The sequence below is a fragment of the Chlorocebus sabaeus genome, chromosome 3 (genome assembly GCF_047675955.1).
Source record: "Chlorocebus sabaeus isolate Y175 chromosome 3, mChlSab1.0.hap1, whole genome shotgun sequence".
In the NCBI taxonomy this organism is placed as follows: Eukaryota; Metazoa; Chordata; class Mammalia; order Primates; family Cercopithecidae; genus Chlorocebus; species Chlorocebus sabaeus.
In genome coordinates, this window is record NC_132906.1 from 83,780,765 (window position 1) to 83,794,362 (window position 13,598).

The 13,598-nt window shown below is 35.9% G+C and overlaps 1 protein-coding gene across 2 annotated transcripts in view; it reads right to left on the reverse strand.

The window, feature by feature from the left end:
- The window catches only part of FGF14 (fibroblast growth factor 14), a 675,122-nt gene that overhangs the window by 138,313 nt on the left and 523,211 nt on the right, over positions 1–13,598 (reverse strand). For both annotated transcript variants that reach the window (XM_007960815.3, XM_007960816.3), the window contains exon 3: positions 10,698–10,801. In XM_007960815.3, coding sequence (XP_007959006.1) covers positions 10,698–10,801 — 104 coding nt within the window. The remainder of the gene's footprint in view (positions 1–10,697; positions 10,802–13,598) is intronic.

Genomic DNA, 13,598 nt, shown 5'->3' on the forward strand with positions numbered 1-13,598 from the left:
ATTTCACCTCTAGGTAAAAATTATCTAGACAACTTTTGAATGGTTTAAAAGTTGATTTTTCTGTTATTAATATTGCTAGAAATATAGATTTCTAATTGATATTTTTGAAAAATAGTGTAGAAGTTAGGCATAGTGGCTACCATTAAACAGGAGGCAGAGTTATCCAGCTGGTAATATCTATTTATTACTATATACTGAGAGGAAGAATTTTATTCAATAATTACTACTAATAATTTTAATACAAAAAGTTTATAACTTCTTTTGATAACAATTTATGATTATAAAACAGGAAGTGAAATGTTAAATGGCAATATTTAAATAATAATGTGGTCAAGGTTATGACTTCTTCCAGAGTTGCATAATTTTGTTACCATTATTTTACCATTTAATACAACCGGAAGAATATGAGCACATTTTGATCACAAAGAAGGCACTCACAAATAAATTTGCATCTTTGCATTGTAAGCATTGTACCTCACTTCTAATAAAACAGTTGTTTCTCATATGACAATAACTATACAACTCTCAAAGGAAATATATCATCATGTCACAATTTTATTCTTCATTACCTATAAGTAAGAAAGACATTGATTTCTTCAAAGCTATGTCTGAAACATAGCTAGGAATCCAATACTTTTGAATCATAACACAGTATTGCCCACCAAAGAAAATAATTTGTTGTGACAGGCATCTCTTTTGCACATGGTCTAAGGTGTAGGTAATAGAAACAGTAATAGAAAAAGTCCACAGCTGAAAGGCAGGTGAGTTCATCGGAGATGTTTACATTAACCGGGAGTCATTAAGTGTCAATTCTTTGTCATTGTTCCCTCATGAAGGGCACACAGTTAATTTATTTCATAAGATCAACAGATGCTTTTCTCATGGAATAAACCAATATTCACCATTTATTGGGTTAGTACCATTAGACACTAGTGTCAGCTTAATAGTAAAGTAGAATGATATTTCTTTTTTGCCCACATAATGATTTCTGCTAAATAATAGATAGGAGCCAGGATGAATGCCCAAATAAAATATTTCTACCTTGTCAGAGAACAAAAAATCTAGTTATTCCTAAGCCTCACAAAAAAATATGTTATTCCCATCAGTCTCTACCTCTATTGGAAGAGCAAATAGCAACCAATTATGGTGCTTTTGTATGGGCTGGGACATGCTTATTAACATGTGACTCATCTCTCTTTATTTAACATGGTGGAGTGGTCAAATCTTAAAACCAAGGTCTAACTCTGGACAAAACCCTTCAGAGATCTAATGTGTTTCTGCTGAAAAGAACATTGTGCACCCTTTCCATGAAATTGCATTCCAGGCTGGATGAGTTATCTTAACACCAACAACCAACATTTAGTGAAACCCTAAATAACACAGAGCACAATATGTCTTTCCATAACATAGTGAAGTCAAACTTAAAATGTAGTGTGCATGGAACTCACATCCGTAGAAACTCTTAGGTCTCACAAGACTGCATCTGCGTCTATCTTTGTCATCATTATTTTTCTCTAAGCTCTAGAATGTGTTAGATCAATTTTGGTGGACAGGTCATATTACAATAAAAATGTAGCCAATATTTTCAGTCAAATAAATGAACACTATTGTTTCAACAGTTTACAGTTTTAAAACTATAGTTTTAAAATCAGCAGAAACAAACAGCATAAAAAAGAAAAAACAATGAAAGTACTGAGGGAGTTATTTTCTCCATTTTTAGTATACAACATGTGAAGAAAAATGTTTAGTTTGGCTTTTTAATAAGAATTGTTTTAGTTGTTTCTCTAGAAAAAAGAAAACTGAAGTCTTTTTTCATATTTCTGTGAATTTCTAAAATAAATTATTTTTCTTATAATTCCAAAGTGATTAAGAAATGGGATTAGTTATTGGAGCTGCATTGAGGATACTGAGATAAATACCCAGTATCTGTTCAGAGCCCAGGGTTCTCACAGTGCCTGACAGGTAGCGCCCATATGCTCTCCCTCCCAGAAGTAGGAAGAAGAATAATTATCTTTAAAAAAAAAGGAAAATAACTTAACTCAACTTGGATGGTATATTGAGATTTCAGTTATGAGTCCTCTTATATGTGTGTATAATTTTTAAAGATGCACAATTTTGCTTCAGATTTTAGTGGCTATTAATTGTTGTTTCAATGTTAACGCCGATTTGTCATTTACTGTATGATATATTGACCTTCTTGACATTTACGTAATTGGTTGCCATTTTTGTAATATGGAGAGTGAAAACAAAGAGATGAGTTCCCCAAACGCCGACTCATCCAGTTAATGGAAAAGGTGAGATCTATGTATGGTCATGTCATTTCTGCTTACTTCAAGGGGCTTGAACTGAACTAGGAATTTATAAATTATAATAACAGCATTGATAATAACCAATGGTAGATATAAAAGCAGGCAGTTGAAAAGTCATGATTTGTGGGAAAGTAGTTTAGACCTTGGTTTGGCAAAGGACACTCTCCTTCAGTCACCAGCACTAGTCATGCCTGGGATACATATTCAAAATTATGGTTCCTTTTTTGTTTTTTAGAGATGGAGTCTCACTCTGTTGTCCAGGCTGGAGTGCAGTGGTGTGATCGCAGCTTACTGCATCCTGGAACTCCTGGGCTCAAGTTATCTCCCCACCTCAGCCTCCCAAAGCACTGGCATTATAGGCATGAGCCACTGTGCCTGGCCCTCAAAATTATGATTCTTGAGGCATGTTGAAACCACTTAATTGGAGTCTTGGATTCTGTTTTGTTAATATCTGAGATCAGGCCATTTGCAAAACCATTTGAGTAAGTCTTATAGATGTTGATGTTTATGAACCACTATGAGAGGATCTGAAGCCCTGATATTCCCTTCATATATTATTAGCATCAATTTTATAGAAACACAAGTTTTGAATTTAATTCAGCTAGTATTCTGCTCTATTATCCAGCATCCAAAATTGACCACGTAGATTCTATATACTTAAGAATCAAAATATGTGAGAAAGATTTCTCAAGGCCTCATGCTATTTAATAAACTTCTTTGTAATATCTAACTTTATGCTGATGTCACTGAACCAGCATGTTCATCTTTGTCTCACACGCGGGAAGAACAGAACAATAATTACCATCTGTCACAGGGTGATTCTATCTGCATACCTTTCCCAACACAGCCCTGAGATGTGATCCTTCTAGGATCAATGAGCTTCACCATCATCCAATAGTCATTCTGTGACTATAATCCACTTGGATGTTCTGTGGGCAAACTAAGCAAGTCCCTAACCAAATACAGCATCTTACTCCATCCACCTACCCCATCCTGCTTCTGGGCTTTATTTTCTTAGTGAAAAGCATCACAGCTTACCTAATTCTAAGCTAGTCTTACCGGTGAACTTTGACTCTGCTATCTCCAACCCAGACAACCATGAAGTTCTTTCCACAGCCCCTCAGAAAACACTTTTAAATATCTCTTATTTTTTCCACCCCCTCAATTCAGGAGTTGTTGAAACTAGTGTCTGCAGGCACATAAACAAAGTCAACATATGTATAGAAACAAAGGGAGCCTATGTGTGTGGTGTCTTCCTTTCTAAAATTAAGGAGTGGTTACCATTTGGCTGCAGTGGAGTGCATGTCTCACCTAAAGGCATTCAGATCACACAGAACCCCTGCCCCCACAACACACACACACACACACACACACACACACACACACACACACACACACACACATTATCCAAAAACAAGCCAAGAAAATACAATGACAAATGTTTTGTAGTTTTCAAGTCTTATTTAGTTTGCTTTCTTAATTCAATTTTTCACCTATCCTCATTTCCATGATTGCAGTAGATTTTAGATACTGCTGACATCCCTTTCCACTCATTCTCACTGTCACCAGTGAAATCCTCTGGAAGTTAACTATGATCATAGTGTTTTGTTTGTTTGTTTGTTCTTTGTTTTGCATGAAATTCACATGAAGCAAGCATAGCTATCACTCTAGAAGAAGACTTTCAGGATGGGGAAATAGGTGAATGTGGCCAAAGAGCTACAACAGATAAGGTAATTTTGGTATGGTAGGAGACTGGGTTGGGCTTTAAGAGGGATGGTTTTGTTTTTCCACACCATGTAGAAAGTTAGAATCAGGAGTCAGGGGGACTCCAGGAACATGGTGGAGTGAGCTGAAAACAAGGTCTCCCTTTCCCTTCTTGTGATGGGTTTTCTTCATTTCCTTCCATTTTCATCCTCCCATCCTCTCTCCTTTCTCTTCTTTTCTCTTTTCTTTCCACAATGCTGCCAAAGCATCTGACTACTGCTGTTCTCCTTTCCTTTATATTTATCCTTTTGCCTCTTCTGTTTTCTTAGGCTGTCCGTATCTTTTTCACTATCCAATGTCTTTCTTTATATTCCATAAAGTATCTTCTTTCTTTATATTCCATAAAATATCACTGGAATCTGGATAGTATCAAAGTAATTTATCTCTGTTATCTAGCTTCGGCCTAACAAAGAAAAAATTGGATGTCCAAAAGTTGATTTATAATTAGTTAAATGTAGTTTACTAGCTGTATTTGTTTCTCAAATTCTTTTACTTTCCAGTTAGTGAACCTAGGTAGATAATGGCATTCTTGGACATAACCAATTACATTCTGTGCATCAATATTCAATGTCATGGGAATTACATGAATGCTGGATGTTGAAATTAGCATTGGAGGGAAAATTAGCTGAAGTATCATACTTGTTTTATTATTATTATAAATTATCTTAGCCAAGATACCAAGAAAGAATAATAGCCATTTCAACCTGGCAGATATATCCAACTGAAGTGTAAAGTGAAAGAAGTCACAGAAAAGCTTTATAAAAAAAAAAAAAGAAAAATTTTTAAAACATAACAAGTAAAGCTTTAAAGTATGTGCAGATGTTAAAATTGTTATTTAACATTTTATTAATATAAACAGAAACACTCATAATCATGGGATAAGTATACATATAATTTGAGCAGAATGCATAATTCCAATGAAACATACACATACATATAGGAATTATATATGTGTGTATATGTGTATATATATCCTCAAAAAGTGTTAGATATTGTTTGTACAGAAAAACATGCATAGTGTCATAGATTGTTATAATAATTGGAGAGATTAATAATCATCTCAAATTTAAAATATGATAAAGAAACCAACCTGTTCAGAGAGATGAAGAATGAAAGATGAAGAATAGAGCAATTTCAATTCTTGAAGGGGCACCTGTGTGTAACTAGATGAACTTGGTATAGCTTTACCTCAGGGTTCCCAGGGAGAATGAAAGGCTCTTCCCCAGGATGAGCAACCCTCAAATGCTGCCAAGGTCCTTGGTTTGCCTGCGATGGATGTTGATGGCCAGTGATGGCCACTGGAGCTCAGTTTATTTGATTAAGCATATGCGCTGCCTGGTAGCAAACAACAACAACAACAAAACAAATAAACATAAAACCTAGGGGAGGAGGAATAGGAAGCCCTGCCAACGCCTGAGTAAATAGCGGACATTTTTATAAGAATAGGCATGTAAAAGTGTTACTCAGAGACAGGACGGGTGCCAGGGATGGGCAATGAATTCACGCAATACTCCATGGGTGTGGACTTACAGGTGAAGGACATGTATGTCTTTGGGTGTGTAACTCTTAGGGAAGAATAGAAAGACTCTGAAGGATGATAGGTACCACACTGATAACACAGAGCAGTTGTATTTCTATACCCTAAACTTGAGCAATGAACAGAGAAATAAATGTCAAGAGGAAATTAACATTTTTCCACCTTGTTTTGCTAGAATTGTGGATCCTGCAAGAAGATGAACAGTTCATGGAAGGATGAGGTGGGTAGCTTGGATGCTTTCATGCCTGGGTGCCCTTGGAAAGCTAAGGACAGACAGAAACACAACTCAGGACACATCAATAAGAGAAGCCTGCTGGCACAGAGGAGGGCAGGTGAAACCACTTTTGTAGAAGACGCTCATTTGAAAATGCTCCTGAAAGATACGGTATCAGAACACTATCTTACGTTGAGTGGATAAGACTTTGAGGACCTTGAAAATGCTTTTTGAGGAATACATAGCATTTATCTTGCTTTCCTTGAATAAGTAACACACATATATACATATTCATCCTATATCGATAGGTAGGAGAGGTAATGCCAGCCCACAGAGGTGACCAGCCCCTATTCCAGAAGTTCTGGGTTGTTGCATAAGTTAAGAAGTATGCTGGTCTGCTTTCAAACTTCTGTAAACCTCAGCTTAGTGGTAGAAAAGTTAGAAAATCCAAATATTTAGTTTCAGTGCCTGGGTAGTCCATTTACTGATTTTCACCAACTCTGTTACCATCACCTTGGTCTAACATTATCACCATCTCCCCCAGAGACCATTGCAGCAATGCTTGTTGTGTGGTTGTCCACGGTTGAAATAGTAACTTTAGAACAACCAGCAGAAGTGAGGGAGGGTGACCCTTAAAAACTGTTGATTTTTGGGCCTCCCATTAGACCCACTGAACTAAAATATCTAGAGGGTGATCCAAGAAATCTATACTTTTCTTGGCTTTCCAGGTGATTCGCATGAGCCCTAATATTTGCAAAACATGGTAGCCGTGCACTTTACTTGCTTATTTTTAAAATTAACATGAAAAGGGATTATCTTTCTCTCCACTTATACAATCTGGTCAACAGACCCAGATGAGATGCTAATTTCAGGAGAACACTGGCACTTACGACCGCCCAGATGCCTGCACCTAGAACATGGAAGAATTTATGGCACCAGGAGGAAAATAATATTCTCATAAATGCCAGCCTGTGATAAAATACCAATAATGAATCTTTATGCATTTTATGTAAAATTACCTTATCATTCAGAAAAATCAATCAGACTAAAACCAGAATTCTAAACCCCACAATTAATTCTCTTGAATTAAGGATTCAAGAGAAATCCTGTAATCTGACAGATGAGGGGACAGACTAGGAGAGATTAGGAAGTCTTAACACAGGTATTGGTTGTCAGATCCAGGACCCAGGTGTTTGGAATAAAGCCTAGAGATTTATTCACTGTATTATCAGTCTCTTTTCCATCCTTTTTTTTCTTCTCCATCTTTCTTATGCCAGAAACACATTCTCACTTCAACTATCCTTTATCCCTGCCCTGATGACGAATGACGTTTTCCTTTCATTCCCAGTTTTTCCTTATTGTTTACAATTTACATTCCAAACCTTGGCTTTCTATGGAGGATTTTGTTAGTCTTTCAAAAGTCACAGGTTTGGAAAACAAACAAGCAAACAAAAAACTTGACTGCTTCTCTCAGCACTAGAAATAGTTATAGGTGGTTAAAGTACATTTTTGTTCACAAATATCATTTTAAACTGTCTAATTTTGGGCAGAATTATTACTCTGCCTGTTTCTGTTCTGTGTCCTTGTAGCCCACACTGTACCTTCAATCAAATAACTTGTATCTGACATTAAATCTCCTGTAACACAATATCAAGTACTATATTGCAATCATTAGGAACACAAAAGAAATAACTACTGTCATATTGAAGAAAAATCCCCCAGAGAACAGGCACCTTTAGCATTGGAAATGGGAACTTACATCTCAGTCAAGTACTTTTTTTTCTGTCTCCAGAAGATGAAATTATCTGACACATTAAATATCTTATTTGGATAGCAAAGGACTATGATAGTTACTTCCCGAAATAAAAATAGAGGAAGATACACCTCAAGTAAAATCACCGTTGTGATATTCATTCACCAGAATTCAACTGAAATGATCTTAGTATTTTATTGACTACATCTAAACCTATGGATCTTCAAAAACATCAATTCCATATTAGACACTAGTTTACACTGCACACAAATTAAATTAATTTTTTAAAGAATTGGCATAGCTTAAAATGGATGAATTTATTTCTCAAATTTAAATCTCCACTAACTTTTTTTGTTAAATCTGAGCTTGACTGGAGTTGTCATTTTTTCAAAAATGTACTCATTTTAGTTCAAAACTTCTTAGTTAACAACTTTTCTCATGGCTTTTAAAACTTAAAGCTCAAATGTTAAATGTAATAAATATCAAAAATATTTAATACCCCTTATACGACAACAAACTTTTTCTTGACAAATTTTCTATGGTTTTAATTTTTACTCAAAAATCTTTAACGGAAACAGATTATGTTTGAAATTATACTTCTCAATAATTTCACTGAAATACAGTTTATTCCCCAGGTAACAATTCCCTAAAGTTTTTCATTACATCATAATGTGTTTATAACTTCTTGTTAGAAAAGGTGTCAGACCGTATTATGAAAAAATGTCTGGCACATAAAAGCAGTACAATAAAACAGTTAAAAATGTAAGCTAATGAGTCATACTAACTATGCTCCAATCTTATCTTTTCTATCTGCTACCCGAGTGACTCTGGACAGATTCTTAAACTCTCTGTATTATCAGTGTCCTTATTTTAATAATATTTGCTTATAAAACGTTATTGGGATAATTAAATGAGGTAATACAGGTAAAGTGCTTAGAACAGTGCTAGGCAGAGTGGACTGTACAAATATCACCACTATTGTTATTATATAGGTATAGCTATTATTATTATATAGGATAATAATTGCTATATTTGCTCTATATTACTATTTTAGTAGGGCCTCAGTAACAAAGTATGGAATAAATACTTGCAGATAAACATTATTTGTACTGAAATATTTGAAGTTCAAAATTTTTTACATTGAAATAAACAGAGCAGTTTAATTAGGAGGTACTAATACAGATTTGTAATTGCTTTTGGTTTTTATCTAAGTCCTCTTTCTAAAGACGGCTAAGGCGTACCGGGGCCTGGCTTACGCAGAGGAGATCTGTTAGGGTAGGGGCTGAGTAAACCGTGCCTCTTAGCAGACTTTGGGTTCAGAGCAAGGAGTCAAGGATGGGAAGAGGAGAAAACCAACATCTGTAAATCAGAAAATAAAGACACCGAAGGGGAGGCCTGGAAGCCAAGCAACTGGAGAATCAGAAGGAAGGAGGAGAGGAGAGAACAACACACCCAGTAATAAGCTGAAATTGTTCCTGGGACTCACCCTGGGCAAATGCTATTGCCCTCAGTGACCCTCATGAGATCTGATTCCTGCGTGCAGAAACCGTATTCAAAATGCAGGCGACCAGACTTGGCAGTTAACGCATTTCTTGTTTCTATTCCTGATGCTTAGCCTGCACCAAGCATAATCAGTACTTTTATTTTAGGCTTAGACACATACTCAGAATGATATACCCTACCTTTAAAAAAGAATGGCATACATTTACAACCTCATGACAAAAAAAAAAAAAAAAAAATGAAAAGCAACTCTCTCAGCAGCACAAAGATAAGACAAACATTTCAATTTCCCTGTCATCAACATATGTATCAGAGTACAGCACTGTGATGCAATTATTAACAGAAAGTAGAACTAGAAGCTACAGCAGACACTGCATCTAATAATGTTGAGGCCTCTAAAATATCACTTGGGAAGAAAATAAAGAAACAAAAATAACAGAGCAAATTCCAAATCAACAAGATTGAGTTGTATCTGAAAATAAAGTATCTCTAGGAAGTGATCCTTTTTGTATTTAATTTTTTCTAAAGGGAACATAGGGAATTCTAGCTTGATCTTGCTGGCAACATGCTGCATATTTATCTTGTGCTAGAGAACACAATTTGCATAATGTGGGACCCAGTTCTGCGTGCGGGGACACCCTTCAGGGAACTCAGATTGAAGGCTCAAGAATAAGAAGAGCCAGCACTTTTGAGCTCACCGTGAAGGGAATCCACAGCTCAAACTTCATTTTCCTGTGATAGGATTTCCCAAATTGACTGAAGAAAATAGATTACATTTTCTGGGAGGCCCCCTGGAGAATGTTTCCGTTTAAGTTACACACACACACACAAACACACACACACACACACACGAAATGTGTGTGTATGTTTACCTATAGTTTTTTTGGTGGTGATATTTAACAATGACAGAGTTTTAAAGAATTTACATGAGGATGACACGTAAGAGCATATTTTAATACATTTAAGACTTCATCGATTTTTGCTCAAGGGATAATAGAAAAAAGCACCTTTAACTAGAGTCTTTACTGCTTAAACCTGTGGCAGAAATGAATTCTAACTACATTATATGCATGAATACAGCATATTTGAGTGCAAATTAGTTGTAAATAGAAAATATTTCAGAAGAGGCCATATGGCTAGAAAAGTGCTCAGCTTCCAATAAATATTACCGTAAAACACAAATGCTTGCAAGAGATACACATTTCAATATTATAAGTAGTTATTTTTTCAATAAAATATCCACACACTTTGAATTCTTATTTTAAAAACACTCTCCTTTTACTTTTCTCTCTTTTTTTAGAATGCGTATTGTTTCTTTTAAAAAAATGTACAAGAAACTCTAACTAGAAATACAAAACATTCGATTCACGTGTAAACTAGGTTGCTGTTTAAACTATGGCAAAATCACTGTTTAAGACATAGTATCACACTTCCTTTAGATAAACTCATATTACTAAACATTGATGAATGATAAATAAGCAGCTTCTAAGCATTCTCGCAAAGATCGAATACTAAGGCAAAAACTGGCAGAAACAATAGATACAGAACTTTTTTCGTTGCTGCCATTGTTATTTTTACATGCATTGAACGAATGGCCAAGATCTTTGGCGTCTTACTTACTGATGGGTAGAGGTAACCTTCTCCATTCATGGCTATATACAACCCTGTTTTCACTCCCTGGATGGCAACAACACGCAGTCCCACTGGAATGAGGTTGAAGAGCGCTGTGAAGATACACATGGTCTATCACGAATGGGCAGGAAGAAGCAGAGCACAGTGTAATTTTTTCTTTCTGATTCATTTTAAGAAACATCATCTTTGCCGATACTTTCCAAGAAATTCCAATTAAGTAATTTATATTTCGCTTTACAAGTAAGAAGTTTCTGCTATGGGTAAAATGAGTACTTCAGCTTCAATCTTTAAATGTTAGCAGTCTTGCTGACAGCATTCTGAAGAACTGATGCGATAATAAACAGAATCAAGCCTGTAATTGTGCCTCTAGAAACATTGTGTCCGACACCATCAGATACTAAAAGAAATCAACTGTGAAGTCTCTCAAAGAGCAGAATTTTAAAAGTCCAAGTTGAGTGTTTATTCTAACCCTCTACACAGAAAGTGTGATTTGTCACCGCAATGAGATCAGGCCAGAAGTTAAACAGGTGATTCTAAAACTAAATGACTGTGGTAGAACCAACATGATATGCCAGCAAAGCCAGGAAAAGATGTGCACCTGCCAATGTGCTAAATTTAGAAAGAAGTAATCAAAACTGAATGGTATGCAAATGTCAGACACTACTCAGTTGTGTTTCCATGTTTTGTTTCTTCTCTGTTGATAAATCGTTAAAAGCATTTTATCTATTTTTGCATGGTGCAGATAGCAATGTTAAAACATTAAAAAACTTAATATCCCTTTAATGCATTTCCATGGCAGTGTTACATGTTGAATGTTTAGTAGGTCTTCTAGCATCATTCTTAGAGATAACTGCTTGATGGTTTTGGAGATTTTATTATAGATAAATTTGTAAGAGAACTATTAATTATTTACAGTGAGGTTATCTGCTGCTACTCAAGTCCTTCTTAACTAAGTCTAATTCTAAGCAGGACAGAACAGGAAATGAAAATACTAAAATAGTGACGTAAATGGGTAAGTACAATACCCAGACTCAGGCTCTCTATTGCACAAAAGCAAATCATTTGAAAAATGTGGGCAATTTGGACTTCATTCCAAGGGTCTAAGTAGTACATAATTAAAAACAAACTTTACAAATTGTGTTCTTTTTAATTCTCAGGGACATGTTTCCTCTTAATAGGTTGAAGAAAATTACACCCTCTCTTTTGATTATTACATGCTACAGTTCTCAAGATCCCAAGAGGTCTGTGCTACATAAATATAAAAGGAAAACCTCAGGCCAGGGCCATGAATATTATCCCTGGAAAAATACTCAGGGGCATCTATGGTTAGTTGGATATTAGTTTCACTATGTAAACTAATATCAGATTTTCTGCTATAGGATTTTAGGGGATTATGTTATTCTTATGAAAGAATTCGTTTTTTCCTCATTTCCATTATTTAATATTAAATACAGATGTGGAGTTGTTGAGTACTGGGAGCTACCTGTGCTAGTTGGCAACTCTCAGTATTCCTTCTTGGTGGGAGATGGCTATATTCACTCCTGTTTAGAATACCTGAACTGTACCATCTCCCTTACATCTTGAAAGAATGGACACCATAGAATAATTCCTGATTTATGTACAAAATTTTGGAGGGAAACCGTAACCATATGCCTGTCCACGTGAGCTACACTAACCTAATTAATTCAAACATAATTATTCTAACTTTCCTCTTCTAATTTTCACACACTCAGAATGATATTTGTAGGTGCCACATATTTGATATAGAAAACAAACAGATTATGAATTCACCAAAATGATGTGGTTATGGGAACCAGAAAAATTATACAAGATAGTTTAAAATGATCATACTGAAAAAAATGCTAGTGTTTTTCCCTTTGGTTTTGGTTGGGATCTGAATTATAAAACACAAGGTATTGGCTGGGTGCGGTGGCTCACGCCTGTAATTCCAGCACTTTGGAAGGCCAAGGCAGGTGGGTCACCTGAGGTCAGGAGTTTGGGATCAGCCTGACCAACATGGTGAAACCCTGTCTCTACTAAAAATACAAAATTAGCTGGACGTGGTGGCACATGGCTGTAATCCCAGCTACTCGGGAGGCTGAGGCAGGAGAATCACTTGAACCTGGGAGGTGGAGGCTGTGGTGAGCTGAGATCATGCCATTGCACTTTAGCCTGGGCAATGAGCAAAACTCCGTCTCAAAAATAAATAAATAAATAAATAAATAAAAATAAAATACAAGGCATTATAATTTACAGAAGGATAGTGGAAAGTGAATGCTTATAAACACTAAAATGTGGAGAACCATTCAGAGCTGACCATGATGGAACTGGTGCTAATTAAAACCACAGATACCCACATGAATTGAGACACAATTTTATTTCTCCACTCTCTTTGTTTCTTACATAATTATAAGGCAATGTCACAAAGCCTAGGGGATTAAGAATAACGAAGATGTTTTTGTGACTCTGTTCATTCGTGGAACACTCCGGTTCTTCATATAACAGTGATTTTCAACTCTGGCCGCACATTAAAACTAGCTGTGTTCATGATATAGGGTGGCCAGGCTCAACCCCATACCTACTACATCACAGTCTCTGGAAATGGGTTTAGGACAGAAGGAATTTTTTTGAAAAGTTCCTCAAATGACCCTAATATACAACTAAGGTGAGAACTGACATCCTGTGGGGTGGTGTCCACTGAGTGATTGAAGTATTTTACACGTCAAGTTACCAGGTTGAGAATTTCTAAGGTGAGAGGGACTTTTGACGTTTTAACATTGCCATAGTTAATAGCGTATTGATATCTGTAGAGTCCTGTTCTGCTCGTAGTAGCTATTGTCTGTCAATAGGAACAATGAAGTTTAACAGCACAGAAAAAATCCATGGCAT